The sequence below is a fragment of the Marmota flaviventris genome, chromosome 4 (assembly GCF_047511675.1).
Source record: "Marmota flaviventris isolate mMarFla1 chromosome 4, mMarFla1.hap1, whole genome shotgun sequence".
Taxonomy (NCBI): domain Eukaryota; kingdom Metazoa; phylum Chordata; class Mammalia; order Rodentia; family Sciuridae; genus Marmota; species Marmota flaviventris.
The window spans coordinates 24,893,852-24,920,708 of NC_092501.1; the positions used below are offsets into that span (position 1 = coordinate 24,893,852).

The following is a 26,857-nucleotide window of genomic DNA, read 5'->3' on the forward strand; positions in this document are numbered from 1 at the left end:
TCATTGATAATTTTCATCTGTTTTCCAGTCTTTTATTTATTTATTTTTTAGTTGTAGATGGACATAATACCTTTATTTAATTTATTTATTTGTATGTAGTGCTGAGGATTGAACCCAGTGCCTCACATGTACAAGGCAAGTGCTCCATCACTGAGCCACAAACCCAGCCCCTGTTTCTTCAAGCTTTAATCACATACAATTTTTATTAAAAAAAAAAAATCACACATTACAGAAAAGACAACAAAGAAAAACCGCATTAATCCCAATACTTTAACTAACTATTGAAATGATTTTGCTACTATTTCTTTCTTTCTTTTTATTTTATTTATTTACTTTTTTAGTATTAGGGATTGAACTCAGGGGCACACTGCCATTGAGCTATATCCTCAGTCCTTATTTATTTATATTTTTGGTGCTGGGGATTAAATTCAGGGCCTTGGTCATATGAGGCAAGCACTCTAACAACTGAGTTATATCCCCAGTTACTTTTTAATTTTTTTATTTTGAAATAAGGTCTCACTAAGTTGCCCAGACTGGCCTTGAACTTGCAATCCTCCTACCTCCTGAGTCACTGGGATTACAGATACGTACCATCATACCTGGCACCAAATTCCCTTCTTTAAGGTTGAATTACTTAAACTGTCACCAACAAATGAAAAGCCTATTCTGCATCCTTACCTTCATTATTATACCATTGGTAAGATAAAATAATTTGTCCATTTTAACACATGATCAAACTGACTTTAATTCAGTAACAACATATTTTATGAAATGTGACCTTGCCCCCTTGCCCCCCAGAATTGTTAAGCTAAGGAGCATTTGACTTCCTGAACCTGGCTGTCTTGCAGACATTCTGACATTAACAGATATTATCTTAGCAAGGATAATGTAATTCAACTCCAAAACTCTCTTCTAATAAAATCAGGGGTGGGGAGTGGGGAAGAGGATGTGTGTGGGTCTCAGTTTCTGCTATAGAAGACCCTCAATAAATGTTCGTTGATCTAAATAGAATTAATTTTTCATTATGTGATAGCGTATAATGGACAACCTTCCAATATTGGATAGATTTACATCCTGTGGCAATATAATGTATAATTCCTTAAAATAAATAAATTTACATATTTCAAAATAGGAATCTCATACTTGTAAAGGGAAATAAGCTTGGGTGAATATAATTTGCCACAGAAGAAACATGTAATTTGTATTCGAACTGAAATCATCTTGATTCATAATGCAACATCATATGGCATTTAGTTCAGTGTTCTGCATAAATTGATGTCAAGCATATCATTGTCTGAAACTGAGGTAGTTTAGTCATTTTTAAAGTTAGTGCCAAGAATCAAGCCTTTCAAAGGCAAAATTGGGTGAGATTACTTTAAGGTGCGAGCCGCGAGCTCCGCCCCATATACCTGAGCGTCCCGCTTCACCTTGGCCTAGGTGAACCACATCTCCCAGCGTCCCCTGCAGGGCTCCCGCGCCTGCGCACTGTCAGTGAAGGCGGTCCGACTGAACTCCCGCGCTCTCCCGTCGCGGCACTTAGCTTTTCTGGTCCGATTTTGCCGGGGCCATGGAAGGGGTCGCGGCGATCACGGCAGGCAACGCGGGAGCTGCCAAGGCGGAGGGAGCCGCAGTCATGCCGCCGCCGCCTCCCGTGTCCCCACCTGCCCTCACCCCGCCGCCCGCGGCCGGCGAGGAGGGCCCGGCTCCTCTGCCCGAGGTGGGGGCTCCAGGCTGCTCCGGCTCCCGGCCCCCTGAGTTGGAGCCCGAGCGCAGCCTGGGCCGCTTGAGGGGTCGCTTCGAAGACTACGACGAGGAGCTGGAAGAGGATGAGGAGTTGGAGGAGGAAGAGGAGGAGGAGGAGGAAGAGCTGAGCCACTTCTCGCTGAGGCTGGAAGGGGGCCGGCCGGACTCTGAGGACGAAGAGGAGGTATATATGGCCCCCGCTTGATCTTGCTGGGCCTCGTGGCCTCGAGGACCTAGCTCGCCCTCGCGGGTCCCCGGGGCCGACCCCGGCTCTCTGCTGCAGCCCTAGGCACTCGTGTGTACCTCAAGCCCTCCTCGCCCTGCCTGCCCAGGCGTGTGGCGGGGGAAGGCCTCTGACCCGGCCCGATTCCCAGCCGACTTGTTTTGTGAGGTCTCCGTAGGTTGCTCAGGCCCTCTGGGTCCCAGTCATTCATTCTGCAAATAATTATTGAGGTTACTGCTTGACAGACGGATTAGACGCCTAGGGTGCCGTGCCCCTTGCAGTCCACGGGTTTACAGTGCGACCCAGATAATAGGCACTCTACCTATTCATTCTGTAAACGGAGGGTGGTTTTTATTTTCTTTCTTTTTTTTAACGTAGTAGCACATTCTTCATCAAGTTAGGTAATGCAACTGACCAAATTATTAAACTTGTCCGCCAGTATGTGTAATGTTTGCCCATTTTCTAAGCAATGTGTAAGGCCTTCTTTCACTGCCAGTATACTGCATATCCAAGAGAATGAGATCCCTCTGAAACATTGCTTTATATTGTATCATTGTAACTTTTAGTAGGAGTTTGAAGGGTTAGAGGTATAGGTTTCCATGTTGTAATTAAGTTTCATGCTGTTTGTAACAGATCTTGAGATGTGGGGTTTTTTTGGGGGATGAGGGGAGGTGATACCGGGGTTTGAACTCAGCGGTACTCAACCACTGAGCCATATCCCCAGCCCAGTTTTGTATTTTATTTAGAGATAGGGTCTCACCGAGTTGCTTAGCGTCTCACCGTTGCTGAAGCTGGCTTTGAACGCCAGATCCTCCTGCCTAAGCCTCCCAAACCTGGGATTACAGGCATGCTCCACCGTGCCCTGCTGAGATGTGGTTTAAATTGTTTTGAGACCTTTCTCACTGTGTTGCCGGAGCTGATCTCCAGCTTTCAGTGTTGAGATCTTCCTGCTTCAGCTTCCAAAGTAGCTGGGAATACAGACCCAGACCACCTCACCTGCTAGTTTTAAGAATTTGAGAAGGCAGCTGGGCACAGGCCCTTAATCCCAACTGCTGAGAAGTCTGAGGCAGGAGGATGTAAGTTAGAGGTCACCTCAGCAAAAGAGTTGGGAATGTAGATCAGTGGTAAAGTGCCATTGGGTTCAATCCCCAGTGTGCAGAAAGGCAGGGGAAAAAATGAAGTTTATTTATTCTAATGTATTAAATTAGGGGCTGGGATTGTGGCTCAGTGATAGAGCACTTGCCTAGCATGTGTGAGGCACTGGTTGGATTCTCAGAATGGCATATAAACAAATAAAATTAAAAAGTATTTTTAAAAAAATTATATATGTGTTTAGTTGGGGAGGAAAAGAATTTGAGAAGGCAAAGACGTATTTTAAAACTATTTCCATTGCATTTGCAGCGCCTGATTAATCTTGCTGAGCTGACACCATATATCTTGTGTTCCATTTGCAAGGGTTATTTAATAGATGCAACTACCATTACAGAATGTCTTCATACGTGTAAGCATACAGTTTACATTTCTAAATAACATCATTAATTTTTGAAATGTTTAAAGAATCCTAATTTAAACTTTTCTTTTTAACAGTTTGTAAAAGCTGCATTGTAAGACATTTTTACTATAGCAACAGATGTCCAAAATGCAACGTAGTTGTACATCAGACACAACCACTTTACAATATAAGGTAAGAGGAATATTTATGTAACAATTGTTTTAAGTATGCTTTTTCTGAAAGCTTGAAGTTGTGTAGTTGGGAATAAATTCTTTACTCCCTCAAAATTAGAAGAAAGAGAACTACGTATTCTTTAAAGAAATGTGTGTAGAGCACTTACTATGTACCAGGCACTGTGGTATCTACTGGGGATTTGAAAAGAGAGGTAAAAGATAGGAAAAGAAAAAGAAAGGGAAACAAGCCTCTTTATTTGAGGTTTTTAAATCCCATCATACAAGTTAATGGGGCTAGTTTAGTCTTGTCATTTTTATCATACAGTATTTAGAATTTTTTTTAGAAGTAAGACCTGAAACAACTGGCCTCTGTAGTACAACTTATCTGTTATGGATCATTATAGCTGTTAAGACAAGTTTTAGTGAATGTTTAATTTCTAAAGAGAAGAAAAATACTGAAAGTAGATTAATTTAATTTTCTCAGAAAATACTGTTGATTTTGTATTGCCTTGATAGAAGAGTGTTTTATAGATGATACACAGAAGTTAAAAATACAGTGTCTACCCTCAAGCTCACATTCTTTTTGAGGGAATAATACCAAAACACAGGGAATAATTTAGTGACCCATTTAAGAATCTATGAGTACTTGTGACTAATTACTTGAGATTCTCCTCGGTGAGTTATGTCTCAGGAGCTTTAAGTGAGACCTAAAAGTAACTTGCCACTGAAAAAGGAGATACCCATTCCCCTGGAAAAACACACTTAAATCACTGTAGGAAAATGCATTTTTATGAATTCTGAGGTATTCTCCATCCTTTCCTTTTATTAGGTTGGACCGACAATTACAAGATATAGTGTACAAATTAGTGATCAATCTAGAGGAAAGTAAGTTTCTTTTATTACATAGTTGTGAACCCCAGCATCTCTGATTCTACTAGTTACATTTTAAGTGTAATTTAGTTTGTGTTTTATCATTTTTTAGGAGAAAAAAAGCAAATGCATGATTTCTATAAAGAAAGAGGTCTAGAAGTACCTAAACCTGGTAAGTTTGGGTGTATACTATAATGTATTTATAGATTACAGAATACTAACTTACTGAAATCATGGCCTTTGAAGTTCTTTTTTGGGGATAGCTAGTTATTATGTGATGAAAGAGAAATGTTTTGAGGGCAGTGCTACAGTGTAACCCAATTTAATTGTTCATAAGAATAAAAGAATTAGGGTGTACAGGCCCTGGAGCTAGATTTTCTGAATTCACTCCTAGCTCTACCATTTTATTAGGTGACTCTAGCAAGTTACTTCAATGCGTCAGTTTCCTCATCTTTAAAAGAGGGGTTATAGAAGCAGTTCATTAAAAAAAAATCAGTAATATAAGCACTTAAAACAGTGCCTGGCACATAGTAACTGCTCAAACATTATTTTTTATGATGCTGGTAATATCACACACAGTATAGAAGTCAGATAGATTTGGGTTTAAATCGTGTTGACTGTAGGCAAATTGCCTAATCTACTAAGCTTCAGGGGTTTTTTCTTATCAGTTAAAAAAAAATGAAATGTATGTAATTGCTAAGCATGAACCCTGGCACATAGTAGTGTTTAAAAAGTGTTATCTACAAATATTGATGTTCTGGTGAACTCTCTCTGTGGCCCTGATAAACCAGCCACATACTTCAGCTTTCCATTGTGGAGGAGGTCCTTGATTTGCTGTTAATTTCACTAATTTTGACATTAGTTGATACTATTAATGAAAGGAGGATTGAGTGCTTTATGACATTTTAGTCAACATAATTCTAATACACATATAATTATTTTTTTGAAATATCTTACTTTATGAAAAATTTATCCTAAATCAGCTTTCTTGTTTGGTTATCAAATAGCTGTTCCACAGTCAGTCCCTTCAAGCAAAGGAAGAACTAAGAAAGTCCTAGAATCAGTGTTTCGTATTCCACCTGAACTTGACATGTCTTTATTACTGGAGTTCATTGGGTGAGTATCCTAAAAGTCTACCCATTGATCTTAACAAAGACATTTTCTTCTTCTTCTTCTTTTTTTGGTGGTGATGGGGATTGAACCCAGGGCCTTGTGCATGCAAAGCAAGCACTCTGCCAACCTGAACTATATCCCCAGCCCAACAAGGACTTTTTTAAGTCCCAAAATTATAAAGTTATTCAAAACTCAGGTAAAATCAAGTTTTTCTTATATGCCTTTAAAAATTAATTATGGAGCTGGGGACAGTGGTGCATGCCTAGAATCCCAGCAGCTTAGAAGGCTGAGGCAGGAGGATCTCAAGTTCAAAGCCAGCCTCAGCAATTTAGCAAGACCCTAAGCAACTTAGCAGAATCCTGTCTCAAAATAAAAATAAAAGGGCTGGGATGTGGCTTAGTGGTTAAGCATCCCTGGGTTCAATCCCTGGTACCAAAAATAATAATATGTAGCCAGGTATGATGACACACTCCCATAATCCCAGTGACTGGGGAGGCTAAGGCAGGTAGATCACAATTTTAAGACGAGCCTCAGCAATTAAGCCAGACCATATCTCAAACAATAAAAAAAGAGTTAGGGATACAGTTTAGTTGCAAAATGCCTCTCTGTTCAAGCCCTAGTACCTAAATAAATAAAATATATAATATTTAAGATTTAGAAAAAGGTATAAATAGCTCAATTGGGGCTGAGATTGTAGCTCAGTGGTAGAATTCGAGCCTAGCACATGTGAGGCCTGGGTTCAAACCTCAGCACTACATAAAAATGAAATAAAGATATGTGTCTACCTACAACTAAAAAATAATAAATATTAAAAAAAAATAGCACAATAGCCATGGATAGCTTCATCATCTAGTTTAAGAAATAAACCATTAGGCCAGATGTGGTGGCACATTTCTGTGATCCCAGCAACTCTGGAGCCTGAGAAAGGAGGATTGCAAGTTCAAGTCCAGCCTCATCAGTTTATCGAGGCCCTGAGCAATTTAGACTGTTCTAGAAAGAAAGAGTGAGATTGAAATAGAGGGGTGGTGCCTGGGGGCTGAGGATGTGGCTCAGTGGTTAAGTGTCCCTGGTTTCAATCCCTGGTACCAATAAAAAAAAAAGAAAGAAAGAAACCATTAGTAATGTAGCTATCATGGCTACCTATTCTGTTCATCTCTCTCCCTCAGAAGTTAATAACAACTTTCCTAAAAGTAGGGTTTATTATCATTTTTCATAGGCTTAACAAAATGTATCCTTTTCTAAACAACATATAGAACTGTTTTTACAAATTTAAAAACTTTAATTGCATAGTGTGTTTTTTAACTTGCTTATTTTTACTCAATTTTGTGAATCACTCATGTTAGAAAGTATAACACTAATTCATTCATTTTCACCATTGTCTGATAATTCATTAAAATGAATATGTGATGATGTACCTTTTCTTGTACTGCTAAACAATTTGGTGGTTTCCAGGTGTTTATTTTTGTTGTTGTTTTTTGCTATTACAGTGTTGCTAGAAACATTTTTCTACGGATCTTTTTTGTGCATATGTAGTAGATCTAAGGGTATAGATCTGCTGAGTCTTAGGATATATTTCTTCTCAATTTTATTTTGATTTTACCAAGTTATTTTCCAAAGTAGTTAGATATCTAATTCAAATCAATTGCTTCAAACACTGTAGGATATGGTATATTCCTTTAGAGTGCAGCTTTGTAAAACAGACTTATCGTGGTCATAGAGTTGGCATGTGTCAAACGTTCTCAGATACTATACTTACATAACTCACAGAATAAAATGCCTTTCTTAGAAAAATTTAGAATCTAGGGCCTCACCTAGGTGAGTGCTTTTTTTTTTTTAATATTTCTTTTAGTCTTGGATGGACACAATAGCTTTATTTTATTTATTTATCTTTATGTGGTGCTGAGGATCAAACCCAGTGCCTCACATGTGCTAGACAAGGTTCTACCACTGAGCCACAACTCCAGCCCTTGGAGAGTGCTCTTTTACTGAGGTACATCCCCAGCCCTTCAGTTCTGTATTTCTAAATTGAGCATTCTAACAACAACAAATACTCAGTGTGTTCTATATATACATACCTTTATCTATATACAATACCTTTATCTATCTATCTATCTATCTATCTATTTATTTATGTGGTGCTGAGGATCGAACCCGGGCCTCACGCATGCCAGGCGAGCGCGCTACCGCTTGAGCCACATCCCCAGCCCCTCTATGTGTTCTTAACAGTTCTTAACGTGTTCTATTTTTTTTGGGGGGGGGGGTGGGTACTGGGGATTGAACTCAGGGACACTCAACCACTGAGCCACATCCCAAGCCCTATTGTATTTTATTTAGAGACAGGTCTCACTGAGTTTCTTAGTGCCTTGCTATTGCTGAGACTGGCTTTGAACCTATGATCCTCCTGAATCAGCCTCCCAATGTTCTTTTTTTAAAAAAAAAAAAAAATTTTTTTTTAGTTGTAGTTGAACATAATACCTTTATTTTATTTATTTTTATGTGGTGCTGAGGATCGAACCCAGGGCCTTGCATGCACTAGGTGAGCACTCTACCACTGGGCCACAATCCCAGCTCCCCCCCACCATGTTCTTTTTTTTAATTAGGCTTATTTTTATTTGTTCTAATTAGTTGTATCTGACAGCAGAATGCATTTCAATTCATTGTACACAAATGGAGTGCAACATTTCAATTCTCTGGTTGTACACGGTTTAGAGACACACCGTTTGTGCAGTCATACACATACCTAGGGTAATAATGTCCATCTGATATTCTTTTTAAATTTTTTTTTTTTTTTTAGTTATAGATGGACACAATACCTTTCTTAATTTATTTTTATGTGGTGCTGAGGATTGTACTCAGTGCCTCACATGTGCTAGACAGGTACTCTATTGTTGAACTACAGCTCCAGCCCTTTTACCATGTTCTTAAGATTGAAATAATGCAGAGGCCTGGGGTTGTGGCTCAGTGGTAGAGTGCTTGTATTTATTTACAATAAATAAGTAAAGAAAGCAAAGAGAATGAAAGATTGGTTAGGTCGTGCATGGTACTCTATACAACATATAAATGCTAAAAAAAATCGGATTCATATGACATATGAGTATGATATAGCTAAAACTTGATGCATAGTAGTTTTTTGTAAACCAGAGAGGTAATATCCACTGTATTTTGCATTTGCCCATCAAAAGTACTGTGATCATCTCTGGGTAGGTATCACATTTTAAGAGAGGTTGGTAAATCAAGGTGTAATCAAAATAATAAAAGGTTTGAGAGCTTGGGTTGTGGCTCAGCGGTAGAGTGCTTCCTAGCACGTGTGAGGCAATGGGTTCGATCCTCAGCACCACATATAATAAATAAAGGTATTGTGTTGGTCTACAACTAAAAAAAAGGTTTCTAAATGTATGCATTTTATTTGGCTGTGGAAGAACAAAATAGTTAGTTTCAGATCTTTAGATGATGATCGCATGGAGCCAGGTGTGGTAGTAAATGCCTATAATCCCAGCAGCTCGGGAGGCTGAGACAGGAGGATCATGAATTCAAAGTCAGCCTCAGCAATTTAGCAAATTTTTTTTTGGTGGGGGGGGGTACTGGGGATTATAGCCACATTCCCAGCTCTATTTTGTATTTTATTTAGAAACAGGGTCTCACTGAGTTACTTAGTGCCTCACTTTTGCTGAGGCTGGCTTTGAACTCACCATCCTCCTGCCTTAGCCTCCTGAATTGCTGGGATTATAGGCATGCACCACTGCACCTGGCCCCCCAAAACTTTTTTAAGTCGAATTATCACATGAGAAAGATCTAATTTACAAGAGCACCAATAGACAAAATGAGGCCAGTAGTAAGGTATAGGTTGCCAGGAGAAATATGTTCAATTTAGTACAAGAAAGACTTTCTAACAAAGTTGCCCACAAGTAGAATGGGCTCCCTTTGTCAGTTAAGAAACTTTCTGGAAGTTGGCATGATGATACATGCTTGTAATCCCAGTGATTTGGGAGACTGACGCAGGAGGATCAAATATTTGAAGACAGCTTGAATAACTTAGCCAGATCCTGTTTCAAAAGAAAAAATTTAAAAAAGGCTGAGGATGTAGCTCAGTAGTAAAGCATCCCTGGGTTTATCTCCCAGTACAAAGAGAAAAGGAAAAGAAAATCCCTCTAGATATTCAGGCAGAAGTCATTTGCCCATACATCTCGCATTCTTTAGGGATTTTTTTGTTGTTGTTTGTTTTTTGATGCTGGGGGTTGAACCCAAATCTTGTGCATGCACATGTTTTACCACAGAAGGCACACCTAGCCCAAGTGATCATTCTTGTAATGAATAGAAGTTTTATTTTATAACTCTAATGTTATATTGTAATCTTATATATATGTAATATATTTGTACTTTATTAAGATATCTATATTATATAAACAATTGTTTCTAACCTAATATATAGATGTATATTAATATAGTATACAAATTATGCAGCATATTATATATATAATGTCTATCTCTGTATAAACGTGTGTGTGTGTTTGGTGTGTATGTGTATGGTGCTAGGGATTGAACCCAGAGCCTTGTGAATGGTAGGCAAGCACTTTATCATTGAGCTATAATCCCAACCCCTTTTAGGTATTATATTTTTATAATAAAGAATACTGTGGAGATAATGCAATTGTGATATTGCTTGTTCATAACATGACAGGGAAGAAGGAACATATGAAGTGTGAATACCAGCTTTATCATATATAGCTCTGTGTGACTTGAAGCAAGTTATTCAACCTCTATGATCTCAATTTCCCCATCTGTAGAATAGGAATACCCATACCTGATTTGTAGGGCTATTGTCAGAATTAAATGAAAATCATACATAGTATAAGAAGATAATGCCTGGAGCACAGTATATGCTCAACACAAGTTAGTGCTCCTTATCTCCCTGTGATATAATAAAGAAATCCCTTTGGGCTTTTCTGTAAAAGGCAAACAGTAAAATCAAGCCCAGTGGTTATGTTACAAGTAAAACAGCAGAAAGGTGGCAGCCTTCTTGTAAGAAATTATATCAAATTACTGTGGAGGGAAAATACATTCATTATGATTTTAAAAAACAAACATTGTTCTTCAAGTTGGAAAATGTTACAATAAGTGTGGGGAAAATCTAAATATTAACGATATCCTTTTTTGCAAATTTATTGTACAACGTGATGACTACAATTAATAATAATGTGTTATGTGCTTGAAAAATTGCTTAAATATTCTCACTGCACACACACACAAAACAAGTATATGAGCTGGACCTGGTGGTATTTGCCTATAATCCCAGCAGTTTGAGACGCTGAAGTAGGAGGATCGCAAATTCTAGGCCAGCCTCAGCTACTTTGCAAGACCCTCAGCAACTTAGTGAGACCGTGTCTCAAAATAAAAAGGATTGAGGGTATAGCTCAGTGACAAAGTACATCTGGGTTCTATCTGCAGTGGGCCTCCCCCACAAAGAAAGTTATGAAGGGATGGATATATTATCTCAATTTAATCATTTGGTTGTACATATATATTGAAGCTGAAATGGCACATTGTACATTGTAAATATATACATTTTTTAAATTTTCAATTATATACTAATAATGCTAGATGAGATGGCAAGTAAATAAAATTCTAGACGTTTTCTATAAATAATGTATTTTTAACTTCTGAAGTATGGATGGTAGTGGCTGGATAAAACTGCCTTCATCTTACCACTAGGTGGCAGAAATGACAATTACATTTATTTATTTCCTAAAGACTTAGGTGACTTTTACATTAGACTGATGTTTCTCAAATATTTATATTCAAGTTATTTTTCTGTTGTTTTATGACTAGACATATAACTTAAAGTATTAAATATTGATTAACTTTGCTCTCATTTTTCAGTGCTAATGAAGGCACGGGACATTTTAAGGTATTTTACTTTTATTTTTTCATTCATTTCATAAGAGAATTCCTTAGCACACAAATTTGGTTCAGATTAGCAACCAAATGGAGACGGTCTTACTTCATAATAAAAATATTTTTAAATAAGTTATTGAAATATGAAGTATATTCTACAGCGACCTATTATAATAGGTTCATGAAGGGAAGTGTTATTAAGTAGGGATTTGTTATTAATTCAGAACTGTGGATAATTTTTCAATTAAAAAAATGCTATGTTAAAAAAAGCTAAAATCAAATGCTATGTTAACTTGGTGATTAATACAATTTCAAAGCATTTTTTGCATAGTTGGCATTTAGTTAAGTATGAGCTTAAAATTTTATTTACATATAACATGTTTGACTCAAGTTAACCTGCCCTAACTTGTTATTTTAATCATTCACTGAGATTTTAGAGGTAAGAATGCATTCCTTTGTAACATACGTAAAGTTCAGAGTTGTCCTAAAGGCTCAAATCACAGGTGCTATTGATATAGTGTTGGTGCTATAGTATGAGTTATTCAGAAAAAGTCAAATTTTTAAAAAGGATTAACTGTTTAGGTTTCCAGTGACTTTTGTCAAAGTCTATGTAACTTTTGTCAAATTATACCTGGTTGGACATACTGCTTTGTTTTGTGAACACAATAACTTAAAGAAATAATTAAAGCATAAGAATACGTAGGTACTTCTCTGGATAAAGTACATTATATAGATGTCTCAGAGTTTATTGTGATGGAGGGAATGCAATGTTAAGTCCCCATGATTTTTGGTGACTTTAAAGTATCAAACTATTGGTAATTAACTTTAGAAATTGTTTCATAGCATTTGTTTAGGAAACTGTCATATCAATGAATGTTTCATAATACATGTAAGAAAATGGCAGTTAAGTTTATAAATGGTACAATGACAGGGTTGTATGATTCTGGAGTTCCCTGAAGACATCTCTGCACTGAGTTATGGTGTCTTGACAGGCCAGCATTTTTTAGAACTCATGAAGAAAGAATTGGGAAATAAATTGAAATGTTACTCTACTGCTTCAATAGAAGCACATGTACACGTAGAATTTTGTTCCTGATTATTGCACATCAAAAAACCAAGATGACAGAACCACCTGTAACATATTCTTGCCAGAACAGATGGGAAGGTGATCATGCTTACAGATTTGATTGCTCATTTCCTGGAAATATTGGGGACAAAGGAACACAATGACATAAAGTAATAGGTCCAGTGTAGATAGTGGAAAACTACATGGCAAGCAATTCTTTTCTTCAGCAAATAAAAGGGAAAGAAATGAAGAAAAACCTATTGATTAAAGTAGCTGAGGGGACATATAAATTAATTTCAATGTATGAGCCTTATTTGGATTTGATTTGAAAAATAATCTGTGAAAAGCTTTTGAGCCACTTGTGGTGGCACACACCTATAATCTCAGTCACTTGGGAGGCTGAGTCAGGAGGATTGTAAGTTCAAGACCAGTCTAATCAACTTAGTGAGACCCTGTCTCAAAATAAATATAGGGTTCAGGATGTAGCTCAGTGGTCGAGTGCTTGTTCAGCATGCATGAAGCCCTGGGTTCCATCCCCAACATGGCAAAAACAAAACGAAAATGTATAAAGGGATAGAGATGTAGTTCATTGGGATTCAATCTCCATTATTTGCAAAAAAATTTAAAGTTTTTGGGATAATATCCCCCATTTGGAAACTACCCAAATATCCATCAACTGATGAATACTTAAACAAAATGTAACATATCCATGTGATAGGATATTATTTGTAAAAAGAATGATATACTGACACATGCTACAGCATGGATGAACCTTGAAAACACTGCTAAATAAAAGACACTAGTCACAAAAGGCTATCCATCTATTGTATGGTTCCATTTATATGAAATATCCAGAACTGGGAAATCTATAGAAGCAAAGTAGATTAAATGGTTGCCAAGACTATAAGAGAGAATGACTTAATTTATATGGGATCTTTTTGGGGTCATGAAAACATTTGAACTTAGATAGTGATGGTAGTTGTTCAACTTTGCAAAGATGCTAAAATCCACTGAATTGTACATTTTTAAAGGGTGAATTTAGTGGTACATGAATTATATCTCAAGAGAACTGTTTTTTGGTTTTTTTTAAGTAATTAAGCCATGATCCAATAGAAATTTAAAGTAGAAGCATTGTTTATAATTTATTTGGTATAAACTTATTGGGAATATAAAAATTGTATCTGGGCGCTGGGGTTGTTTCTCAGCGGTAGAATGCTTGTCTAGCATGTGTGAGGTCCTGGATTCGATCCTCAGCATCACATAAAAAATAAATAAATAAAAGGTATTGTGCCCAACTACAACTAAAAAATAAATATTTTTGAAAAATTGTATCTCAGCTGGGGTTGTGGCTTAGTGGCAGAGCACTCGCTTAGCACGTGCAAGGTCCTGGGTTCAATCCTCAGCACCACATAAAAAGAAATAGAGCTATTATGTCCAACTATAACTAAAAAATAAAATATTAAAAAAATTGTATCTGATAAATGTTACTATTTTAGTTTGAATCCACCACTGGTTATTATGTGTTTTTTTTTTTTATAAAATTTTAATTTTATTCCCTCAGCCCTAGAAAACAAAATCATTTTCTTCTAGAGAAAAATAAATAAAAATAGAGACAATTGTTGAAATTTGAAGCTTACTAGATATTTTCTGATATCAAGGAATTTTAAGGTGTGATAATGATATTATACTTGAGTTTTTAAAAAGTTCTTTAGAGATATACCAAAGTACTTTCAGATGAAATGCTATATTTTGGATTTGCTTCCAAACACATGTGGGGGACAAGGGTGAGCCAGGAAATAGGATAGATAGGATGGGAAATAGGTGAATGAATCTAAAACAAGATTGACCTTGAGTTGCTAAAGCGAGGTGATAAGTATATAGGAATCATTATACTATTCTCATAGTTTTGAGATATTACATTTTCTGTTAAACTGATAATACAGATGTTAATTTGTAGGCTTATAACTATGAGAAGTGATGAATGTATTGTTTTAGAAATAAATGATTCTATTAACTGTATTTTGTGACTTTTTACATTGTTGAAACAGTCTTTTACACAATTGTAGTTAACAAATTTGCAGTCTCATTGTTTTTAACTTCTGTATTTATAATAGATGTTCTACTTATAGCTTTTTCAGTATAATTTAGTATTCCATTACTTTAAAAACATTACTTATGCATGCAAGGCAAACACTCTACCAACTGAGCTATATCCCCATCCCAATATTTCAGTATTCTTATAAAGATGAATCAATCTCTTTCTCTTTCCCACCTTCTCTTTTGTATTTAATAAGTGAGTTCAAATTAAACCTATTTTACTAGGTTGATACCTGGTTGTTAAATGTCTAACTCCCTAAACCTATGAATCAATGTCATGAATTCTCTTTTCCATATTCAATATAAAAGTTTCTACAAAGCAGCAGCATTTTAACTTTTTGGTTTTTGGTTGTGGGTCTGGTGATTTAACCCTGAGGCACTTTACCACTGAACTACATCCTCAACCCCCAACCCCTTTTTTTCAATGTTTTAGTTGTAGGTCGGCACAATATCTTTATTTCATTTTTATGTGAGGTGTGAACCCAATGCCTCATGTGTGCTAGGTGAGCATTCTATCACTGAGCCATAACCCCAGCCCACATCCTTTTTGTTTTTTATTTTGATACCTGTCTCAATAGGTTGCTGAGGGCCTCACTGAGTTTCTGAGGGCTCCACTAAATTGCTGTGCCTGACCTCCAATTTGTGAGTGGCTGGGATTACAGACATCTGCCACTATGCTCTGCAACATTGTAACAACAGTCTAAGAAGTAGACAGAATCGAACTTTCATATACCCATCATCAGCTTTACCAATTATTAACTAATGTCCAATTTTATTTCTTCTATGCTCCCATCCATTCACCTTTCAACAGTCCTCAGCACTATACTACTTATTCTGGAAACACTTCAATTTTCTTTTTTTGGTACTGGAGATTGAACTCCGGGATACTCAGCCACATTTGGAGCCATATTCCAAGCCCTATTTTGTATTTTATTTAGAGACAGGGTCTTGCTGAATTGCTTAGCACTTTGCTTTTACTGAGGCTGGTTTTGAACTTGTGATCCTCCTGCCTCAGCCTCCCAAACTGCTGGGATTACAGGTGTGCACCACCATGCCTGGCAACATTTCAGTATTCTTTTTTTTTTTTTTTTTTTTGTGGTGCTGGGGATTGCACTCAGGGCCTTATGCATGCAAGGCAAACATTCTACCAACTGAGCTATATCCCCAGCCCAACATTTCAGTATTCTTAAAAAGATGAATCAGGGGCTGGGGTTGTGGCTCAGTGGTGGAACGCTTGCCTAGTATGCAAGAGGCACTGGGTTCTATCCTCAGAACCACATAAATGTAAAATAAAGATATTGTGTCCACTTAAACCTTAAAAAATAAATATTAAAAAAAAAAGATGAATCTTTCTCTTTCCCTTTCCCACTTTCTCTTTCTTTTTTCCCCTTGGTCTAGGGATTGCACTGAAGGGTAATCTACCCAGCCTATATTTTATTTTGAAGTAGTGTCTTGCTAAGTTGCCCAGGCTTGCCTAGAACTTGTAACCCTCCTTCCTTAGCCTCCTAAATCACTGTGGTTATAGGCATGTGCAACTGTGCCTTTGTTTTCTTTTTAATGACCACATATCATACCTAAAAATGTTACTAAATGTCCATTTTATGAAAGATAAAAATAAGATGGGCAGAACTATTCTGAACTAAAGATTACAGAGATGTGACAAACAAATGCAGTGTGTGATCCTTCTTTGAGTTAGATCAAAAGAAATACAGTTTATGCAGGGTGCGGCAGCGCATGCCTTTAATCTCAGGAGGCTGAGACAGGAGGATCACGAGTTCAAAGCCAGCCTCAGCAATGGCAAGATCCCAAGCAATTCATTGAGACCCTGTCTCTAAATACAAAATAGGGATGGGGATGTGGCTTAGGGGTTGAGTGCCCCTGAGTTCAATCCCCAATACCAAAAAATAAGAAGAAGAAGAACAGTTTATAAAGAATATCATTATAACAATTGGAGAAATTTGAGTATGGACTTATTTACATAATTATATTAATTTTAAAAATTTTTAGGAGTACTTCCATACCACTTCCTGACAATTACATTATAGTTAATTAGGAAAATCAAATCCCCTTACTCTGAAAAGTTAACTGCCAGTCTGTTTAGTTTTAAATATTTCAGTGCCTGCGAATAATTCTAGTTGTCTAAGGAAAAAAAAATACACATATACACACATAAGAAAAAATGAAGCAAATAAAGTAATGTATTAATAGATGGTTAACTAAGTGAAGGTTATTGGAGAGTTTTTTATTTTTATAACTTTGTAAATTTGTCATTTTTTAAAGCTTGAGGGTAATGAATGAAAGAATTAACAATTTCTTTCTTTCTTTTTTTTTTTTTTTAGTTGTTGATGGACCTTTATTTTATTCATTTACTTATATGCAGTGCTGAGAATCAAACCCAGTGCCTCACACATATGAGGCAAGCGCTCTACCACTGAGCCACAACCCCAGCCCAACAATTTCTTATTATCAAATATCTAGAGCTAGGCTCAGTGGTATACATCTATTGCCCAAGCTATGTGGGCTGAGGCAGGAAGATAACCTGAGCCCAAGACTTTGAGAACAGTGTGGGCAACATGATGAAACCCTATCGCAAAAGAAGGAAAAAAGAAATCTACTTGATATTCAAAATTTTGTCTAAATTGTAGTATGGCTTTGTTTTAGTTGTTAGGTCATTAAGGTTTCTATTTCCTTATTTTTTCTTATAATTTTTGTTGACAAAACTGAGTCACTTGTCCTGTAGTTTCTGACAGATTGAAGGTTTTTAAAATTTTTTTTCCCCCTCCAGAACCTGGGTTTGAACCTATGGCCCCACACATGCTTGACTTTGTGGCAAGCACTCTACCACTGAAATATATCCCCAGTCCTTTTTATTTTGAGCCAGGGTCTTGCTAAATTGCCTAAGCTGGGCTTGAACTTGTGATCCTCCTGCTTTAGCCTCCTGAGTAGCTGGGATTACAGAAGTGTGCCACTGCACCCAGTTTCCCTGCCCGCTCTCTTTGGCAGAGTCTTGCTGTGTTGCCCTGGCTGGTCTCCAATTCTTGGGTTCAAGTGATCCTCCTATCTAAGCCTCCAGAGTAGCTGGGACTACAGGTGTGTGCCACTGCACCCTGCTTATTATGGAAAATTTTAAACTCATACAATATTAGACAGAATAGTATAACGGAATCCTGTGTACATATTCGTTTATACCTTCACTGCTCTTCTTCCTCTCATACAATTTTTAAAAAATATTTTTAATTGTAAATAGATACAATACCTTTATTTTTTTATGTGGTGCTGCAGATCGAACCCAGTGTCTCACATGTACTAGGCAGGCACTCCACTACTGAGCTATAATCCCAGTCCCCCTCTCATAATTTTGAAGCAAATCCCAGACTGTATATCATTTTTACATAAGTAATTCAGTTTGCTTCTAAAAGATAAGGGCAGGGTTGGGAATGTAGCTCAAAGGTAGAACATTTGCCTAGTGTGTGCAAAACCCTGGGTTTGATCACCAGCTCAGCAAATAATAATAATAACAACATCAGTAATAAAAATAAATAGAGGATAAGGGCTATTCTTAGCCATGTATAGTGATGCACACCTATAATTCCAGTTACTTGAGATGCTCAGGCAGGAGGATCACAAATTCAAGGTTAGCTAGAGCAACTTAGTGAGGCCCTGTCTCAAAAACAACAACAAAAGGTTCTGGGGATGTAGCTAAGTAGTAAAGCACTTCTATGTTCAATCTCCAATACCAGAATAAATAAATAATAAGGACTACTTTAACATAATAATGATACTACATCTTTTTTTTTTCTTTTTAGTTTTACTATTCCTTCTCCATTTTATTTTTTCTTTGCAGTTTTTGTTGTTGAAGAAACTAGGTTTTAAACATTTGATCCTGTGTATTCTCTCTGTCTTTGAATTGTAAGTTTACTACTTGAAATGAATGAATAACTTTTACTCTGAATTGCTACCCCTCCCCTGCCATTTCCTCTTTATCTTTCTTTTTGATGAGACAGGACCTGACTATGTTGCACAGGCTGGCCTCAAAAACCTGGGCCCAAGTGATCAGCCTCCCAAGTAGTTGGGACTACAGGTGTGTGCCACATGCTCAACATTTTTTCTTTTTGCAGATTAGGGATCAAATCCAGGACCTTGATTATGTTAGGCGAGCATTATACCACTTAGCTATACCCCTAGCTCTCTATCTCTCTTTTTTAAAAAATGATACTAGGGATTGAACCCAGAGTCTCCTGTATGCTAGACAAGCATTCCACCCCTGAGATAAACCTACAGCCCTTTGTTGTGGTTTTGATGTGCTATTAAATTATCCTAGCTACTTGAGTGGGTGAGGCAGGAGGATCTCAGTCCAGCCTGGGCAAGACCCTATCTGGAAATATAAATAAAATAAAATTTAAAATGGCTGGAGGTATAGCTTAGTGGTAAAATGACCCTGGGTTCAGTCTTCAGTACCACAAAAATAATAAAATAAATAAGCTAGAAAGCCTTTCTATTAAATAAATTTTTTTTTTTTTTAAAGATAGAGTGAGAGAGGGAGGGAGGGAGAGAGAGAGAGAGAGAGAGAGAGAATTTTTAATATTTATTTTTTAGTTCTCGGCGGACACAACATCTTTGTTTGTGTGTGGTGCTGAGGATCGAACCCGGGCCGCACGCATGCCAGGCGAGCGCGCTACCGCTTGAGCCACATCCCCAGCCTTAAATAAATTTTTGACATACTTTTCAGAGAGGAAAAACAGAGAAGAATTTCTATTTTTCTTTGGAATATAAATGAACTCAAATTTCATAGTAATTTTTCTCTCAAGAAAATTAAATCAGCTTTGCTATAAAATATGTCTTAAGGTACACATTATCTTTTTTTTTTTTGGTACTGAAGATTGAACCTAAAGGAACTTGACCACTGAGCCTCATCCCTAGCCCTATTTTGTATTTTATTTTGAGATAGGGTCTCACTGAGTTGCTTCGTGCCTTTTGCTGAGGCTGACTTTGAACTCGCGATCCTCCTGCCTCAGCCTCCAGAGCTGTTGGGACAGACAAGTGCTGCTGCGCCCGGCAAGATATACATATTTTAAAGATTTACATATTTTATATTTGTGTATACATATATAAATTCTGAAAATAGATTTATCTGTTTATTTTTGTAGCCATTGGAAAAGAAGTTTGTTCGAGTTTCAGGAGAAGCCACTATTGGACATGTAGAAAAATTCCTCAGAAGAAAAATGGGTCTTGATCCAGCTTGTCAGGTACAGTGCATCATGTATGTAAAAGGACAGGTGAAGATGTGAGATTACCTTTACCCATATTGACGAAATAACTGTTTTGTTTTTTCTTGCTAGGATTTTGTGTAGTGGCTTTGTTTTATGATACTGTAGACATTGTAAATACCAATTGAATGTTGATACACAGTGATTCCCACCCCCAACTTTGATCACATTTGATTTTCTGTTCATTTCTTTTTGCCATCAATGACCATCTCTTAGTGTTAGAGGAAAGCTGAGGATATGAGAAATATTTAAGAACTTCTAGACTCTCAATTCTAGCTCTTTCTCATTTGGTAGTAAAGCAAAAGATTACTTATCATCCACTTTTCTTCAGAGAACATCCTTGCAAGTGTAGTGTAATAAGCAAGCTCAAAATACCTGGAAAAGTGTCAGGGCATGGTGGTACATGTCTGTAATCCCAATAAGTCAGGAAGCTGAGACCCTAAGCAACTTTGTGAGACCCATCTCAAAAAATTTAAAGGGCTAGTGCTATATCTCAGTGGTTAAGCTCCTCTGGGTTCAATCCCCAGTACTAAACAAACCCTAGAAAATTGTTATATCTGTCTAAGGTAGACCTTATTAGTTTTGGTGGATTTTTTTTGTTTTTTTTACAGTGCTGGGAATTGAACCCAGGACCTTGTGCCTGCTAGACAAGTACTCTATAGTGCTAAGAATCGAACCCAGTGCCTCACACATACCAGGCAAGTGTGCTACCGCTGAGCCACAGTCCCAGCCCCCCTATTAGTTTTTTTTTAAGGATTATAAAATATCTCTTTTTGCTCTCCAGCCCCACCAAAAAGCAAAAAATAAACAAACAAAACCCCTCCTATTCTAGTTGTATAATATTTTCTTGTAAACTGTAAATCTCAAACCTTACATATTATTGAACATTAAAGATACACATATGTATAGTTATGTGGTTCCAGTGAAAATGCACTGGAAATAGCACTGCTTTTTCATTAGTCAAATTTATAAGGAGTTTTTATAATTCTCCATATGTGTAAAATTTTATGGAATATTTCTTATCTAAAATATCCTGCTGTTTACTAAATTGGTAGTTATGTTAAAATGATGCTGAAATTTTGTTAGTGTTTTTAGTACCATAGTACTAAAAATGTATATTAAATCAAATTAAAGTGATCTCTCTGAGCTTGACATATACTGGTTGATTCTCATGTACAATGAAAATTAGAGGGCTGGGGTTGTGGCTCAGTGGTAGAGCGCTTGCCTAGCACATGTGAGGCCCTGGGTTCGATCCTCAGCATCACTAAGAATAAATAAATAAATAAATGTATATATAAAAAAAGAAAATTAGAAATAACTTATTACCTTGTAACCATGGCATAATTGAGGCTCTCCTTGGGCTTTGGGTTAGAGACAGTTGTTTAAGGACTCCTGCACCAAGAATTGTGAGTGATCTTAACAAACAGTCTAATGTTTCTAAAACAGGAGGGGTCCTCTCTAGGATTTAGATTATAAGTGCCACATGTGGTGATTTAAGAGATTTTGATTGTCAGGACTGTGGATGAAACTCAGTGGTTAGCATTTTCCTAGCATGTATGAGAAGCCCTGAGTTCAATCCCTAATTCTGGGAGAGGAAAAAAAAAAAAAACCCAGAAAATTGATTCCCAAAACTCAAAGTTGGTATCCCACCACCCATTTATTATTTTTTTGACAAAATTATCTATATTTATTATATACATGATGTTTTAAAGTATGTATACTCTGTGGGATAGCTAAATCGAGCTAATTTGCATAGTATGCTTTTTTCCTTCCCTTTTTTTTTTTTTAAGTAAGAATACTTATTATGTTGATATTCTCTCCTTCATTTCTTCATATGGTGTCTTGCAGAAAGTGATCTGATGTGCTCTTGTTCTTCCATAGGTAGATATCATCTGTGGTGATCACTTGCTGGAGCAGTACCAGACTCTAAGGGAGATCCGACGTGCAATAGGTGATGCAGCAATGCAAGTAGGTCTCTGTTCTTCCTTAAAGTAACTAGCTGGGTGTGCTGGCACATGCTTATAATCCCAGCTACTTGTCTGAAGCAGGAGGATCAGCTTCAGCAGCTTAGTGAGATCCTGTTTGAAAATAAAAAATAAAATAAAAAGGACTAGGCATGCAGAACAGTGGTAAAGTGTCTCTGGTTCAATCCCCGGTATCACAGAGTGAATGGATAAATAGATGAAATGACTTACATTATAGAAGACTCACTGATTGAATAATATCTAGTCTCTTTTGTGTCTTTATAACAAAATACCTGAAGAAGATTAACTTACAAAGAAAATAATTTATTTGGCTTGTGATTCTGGTGGCCAAAAGGCCCAAACAGATAATGTTTGTGTCCTTGCCAGAGTCCCCTGGCTGAGAAGTAGAAAGGGATCTAGCAATATTCATAAGGGGTACCTGTGCAAGAAGTGAGCTAAAATAGTTGAACTTGCTTTATAACAACCCATTCTTGAGGGAATTGATCCAGTCCTGTAAAAAGACCTGACCCCCTCCCTTGAGACTTCATTCATGTCCTAATCACCTTCCACTTTACCTCTCTCTCTCTCCTTTTTTTTTTTTTTTTTTTTACTGGTGATCAAACTCAGGGGCGCTTAAACCCTGAGCCACACTCCCAGCCCTTTTTTGTATTTTATTTAGAGACAGGGTCTCTCTGAGTTGTTTAGGTCCTTGTTAAGCTGCTGAGGCTGGCTTTGAACTCCTGATCCTCCTGCCTCAGCCTCTGGAGCCGCTGGGATTACAGGCATATGTCACACCCGGCAACTCTACTTCAGGTTTCCATCATCTTCACACTGCCACACTGGGGACCAAGTTTCCAGCACATGAACCTATAAAGAGAAATCATATCCAAACCATAGTGAATAGTTAAAACTGACACCATTAATGGAGACATCTAAATAGAAAATATAAATATAGATATATTGACATGTTTATATTTATAAAAATATACTATATAGAAACTAAAAATTTTAGACATCTAGATATAAACTTGAATAATTATTTCATAAAATATTATTTTATTGAAATAATTTTGAGATCTTGAAAGAGCTTGCAATCCACATTTCCATTTTATATCTGTGCATATCAGTATACTGTTTTATAAAATGATGCTTTTCATTTATGAAACATAACTATGCAAAAATTAACATGTAAAATATAATTTCTATGCATATAAAAACTGTTAAGGATCTTTTTTTTTTAAGAGAGAGAGGGAGAGAGAATTTTTTAATATTTATTTTTCAGTTTTCGGCAGACACAGCATCTTTATTTGTATGTGGTGCTGAGGATCAAACCCAGCACATGCCAGGCAAGCGCGCTACCGCTTGAGCCACATCCCCAGCCCCTAAGGATCTATTTCTGTTATACAAATTCATTTGCATTGATCAGTTACTAAGTCTAGAATAGATCTGATGGTTCAGAGACATTGTATGGGGTTATGCTTTATTTGACTTATTCTGTATTTTTTATATATATATATTTTTTAATATGTTTATTATTTTTAATGTATTTTTTTGTGGGGATTGAGTCCAGGGCATTGTACATTCTAGGCAAGCACTCTATCATTGAGCTTATCTCTAGGCTCCCTACTTTTTTTTTTTTTTTGGTACTGGGGGGTTGAACTCAGGGGCACTCAACCACTGAACCACATCCCCAGCCCTATTTTGTATTTTTAGAGACAGGGTCTCACTGAGTTGCTTAGCGCCTCACTTTTGCTGAGGCTGGTTTTGAACCCGCAATCCTCCTGCTTCAGCCTCCCAAGCCGCTGAAATTATAGGTGTGTACCACCACACCATACTCTCTAGCCCTTTAAATTTTATTTTGAGATATGCTAGCTTTTTTTTTTTTTTTAATACCTTTATTTTGTTTGTTTATTTATTTTTATGTAGTGTTGAGGATCGAACCCAGGGCCTCACGCATGCTAGGCAAGCGCTCTACCACCGAGCCACAATCCCAGCCCGCCATGCTAGCTTTGAACTTGTGATCCTTCTGCCTCAGCCTTCTGAGTCACTGAGATTACCGGTTTTTCCACTGCACCCATTGAGACAAGCTAATTTTTTTAAAAAAATTGTTTATTTTGAGTTTAAATTTCTTCATTGGGTTCTGAGGATGTAACTCTGCAGCCGAGCACTTATCTAGCATGCTTAAGGCCCTGGGCTTCACTCCCAGCAACAATAAGAACAACAAAATTTTTTCAAGCAGTCATCTATCTGCTCTTTGGTTTACTGTTGACTGGCCTTTGTCATTCCCTATAGACTCAATATGCCTAACTTAAATATTCATTTATGCTACTTTCTTGGTCCTCATGGGACATTTGAATTTGTGAACCCTCTTTTAGAATTCTGATAATTTTTGCTGGAGTTGCCAGGAACAGAAGCCAGATCACAGAGTAGTGGGTAAGAAATTAGGAAGGGGAGCCATGGAAAATCTTAGTGAAGAAGAAAAGGTTAGGGAGAAATAAGGATTGCCAATTCAAGTGATATGTGCCACCACTCCTTTTTGTTACTCAGAGAAGTCCTTGTTACATTTCCCAATGAGTCTTTCCTTTTAGCTAGTTTTTCAGTCCATAGGAAAATAGAAATAGTACCTTATAAAGGTGAGTTACTTACTGAATACAGGCTTGGTGAGAGTACAAAGAATTAAGACCTGATATTCAGAAGGGAAACAGAGACCCACAAAAAAAGCTGATAAAAAGACTTGGAGGGCTGGGGATGTGTCTCAAGTGGTAACACGCTTGCCTGGCATGTGCAGGGTGCTGGGTTCGATCCTCAGCACTACATAAAAAAATAAAATAAAAGATGTTGTGTCCACTGAAAACTAAAAAATAAATATTAAAAAATTCTCTCTGTCTCTTAAAAAAAAAAAAAAAAGACTTGGAAACAGAGCATCTAGAATCATTTAGTATAAAGTTAAGTTGCCCAACATCCCTAAGGACAATCTTCAAGGGAGGATGTAAACTATATGATTAATTTTAGGCTTCCATGAAATGGGTAAGAGTTACAAAGTTACATTACTTACAATAGTAGTGAACTGTACGTAAGTGGAAATGAACGTTTCTTTTTTTAAATAGTACTAGGAGTTGAACCAAGTGCACCCTACCACTGAGCTACATCCGCAGTCCATTTTTTATTTTTATTTTGAGACAGGGTCTCTCTAAATTGCTGAGGCTGGCTTTAAACTTGGATTCTCCCACCTCTACCTCCTCAGTTGCCATAATTTCAGGCATAAGCCACTGTGCCCAGCTAAACGTTTCATTTCTTAAACAGATCCATGATACTTTAAGAAGAAGAAAAGAGGGGGCTGGGGATGTGGCTCAGGCGGTAGCGCGCTCGCCTGGCATGCATGCGACCCGGGTTCGATCCTCAACACCACATACCAACAAAGATGTTGTGTCCACCGAAAACTAAAGACTAAATATTAAAAAAAAAAAAAGAAGAAGAAAAGATAAATCTTTTTTATTCATCTTTGGATAATTGTTTGTCATAAGCAACCTTGCCTGCTGGGCCCCAAGGCATGTCTATAATCCCAATGACTAGGGATGCTCAGGTGGGAGAATCACAAGTTTGAGGCCAGTCTCAGCAACTTAATGAGATCCTGTTTCAAAAAAAAAAATTAAAAGAACTGGGCATGTAGCTCAGCAGTAAAGCATCCTGGGTTCTCAGTACCCCAAATAAATAAATCAGCTTTGATATGGTCATTTGCATAACTAGTTTTCAAAAAACTGCAAAATAGTCTTTTTCTCTCCTTCCCCTTTTCAGGATGGTCTGCTTGTCCTTCATTATGGTCTTGTGGTTTCTCCTCTGAAAATAACTTGAAGATGCTAGGCATATTATGAGGAAGGAAGCAAACAAAGTAAGGAAATTTCTACAGGACTGTATTTCACCAAAGATTTCCCAAAACATGTAATCACTACCACGTTGTGCTGTTCAAGACATACTGTATCTATTTTCAGCGCCAAGAATCCTAGGTACAATTGGAACGAAGGAATGCACCTGTTTCACTAGAGACTATATGTAAAAAGCACTAGAGCTCAGGGGAATTTTTCCAAAACAGCATATTTTAAAATTCCATATACTTTGATGTTGATTTTTGCTTCCCATCTTTGAGGTAAAGTGATCACTGTTTTCTCCTTTGTTGAGCCATATCCCTTTAAAGTTGGCAGTAAGGATTCTGTTCTGTGGAACAGCATCAGTTGGACAGTCATCCTCTTGGGAAAAAGAGGTATGCTTTTGAATGGGAGAATCAAAGCCAGTCTTTGTTAAACCACAGGGTATACTCTCAAAAGACCAAAACTACTGGCTGCTTTTGTATTTGCCATCATATTTTAAACTTGTAGAGTTTTTTTTTCCCCCCCTTAAACCAGCAATACTACTAAAGAAATGTTTGTTCATAAAATGGATGAATTATCATTATCTGTGTGAAGACACTGTGTCATAAACCTTCAGTGTAATAAGACTTCTTAACATATCTTACAATAAGAGGTGCTTATTTGTGATGACATATTTAATTTTATTTGCATACATAGTATGATTTGTTGATAACTTGTAATGGCACTCCTTCTGAAAGTAATAATAAAACATTTCAGGTGAATTTCAGAAGTTTACAGAATACTTTTTGTTTCCTCAGCAAGTCAGCTTAATATTCATTTTCCCCTTATTTTGTGACTGGGATAAAGAATAAGAATGTTTGAGAGCTGCTTACTTTTATGCAGACTTCAATTTTGAACATTATTTTGCTTAAAATTAGCCTCCAGTTCTTTCTAAATGAAATATTTTGTAGACTGTTTCACAGCAAAATTTCCAAATCTGTATAAACTTTAAAAATTGGACAAGGATTGGCAATTGTTTTGTAAAGAATCTGTGAATTGTGTATATATCTCTTCTAACATTTAATAAAAATTTATTTTAGCTTACTTTGAAA

At 36.9% G+C, this 26,857-nt stretch overlaps 1 protein-coding gene across 3 annotated transcripts; it reads left to right on the plus strand.

The window, feature by feature from the left end:
* Positions 1–1,551: 1,551 nt before the first annotated feature.
* Pcgf6 (polycomb group ring finger 6) lies at positions 1,552–26,857 on the plus strand. Of its 3 annotated transcripts, XM_071610944.1 has the most exons (11): positions 1,552–1,717; positions 1,769–1,927; positions 3,368–3,467; positions 3,554–3,650; positions 4,461–4,516; positions 4,614–4,673; positions 5,509–5,617; positions 11,492–11,519; positions 19,817–19,915; positions 21,818–21,904; positions 25,696–26,857. In XM_071610944.1, the coding sequence occupies exons 1-11, from the start codon at positions 1,568–1,570 to the stop codon at positions 25,750–25,752; spliced, it is 1,002 nt and encodes a 333-aa protein (XP_071467045.1). In that variant the 5' UTR covers positions 1,552–1,567; the 3' UTR covers positions 25,753–26,857. The 3 variants fall into 3 exon arrangements, with proteins under 3 accessions (XP_071467045.1, XP_027785954.1, XP_071467046.1); XM_027930153.3 differs by having other exon boundaries at positions 1,552–1,927; XM_071610945.1 differs by having other exon boundaries at positions 1,552–1,927; positions 21,822–21,904.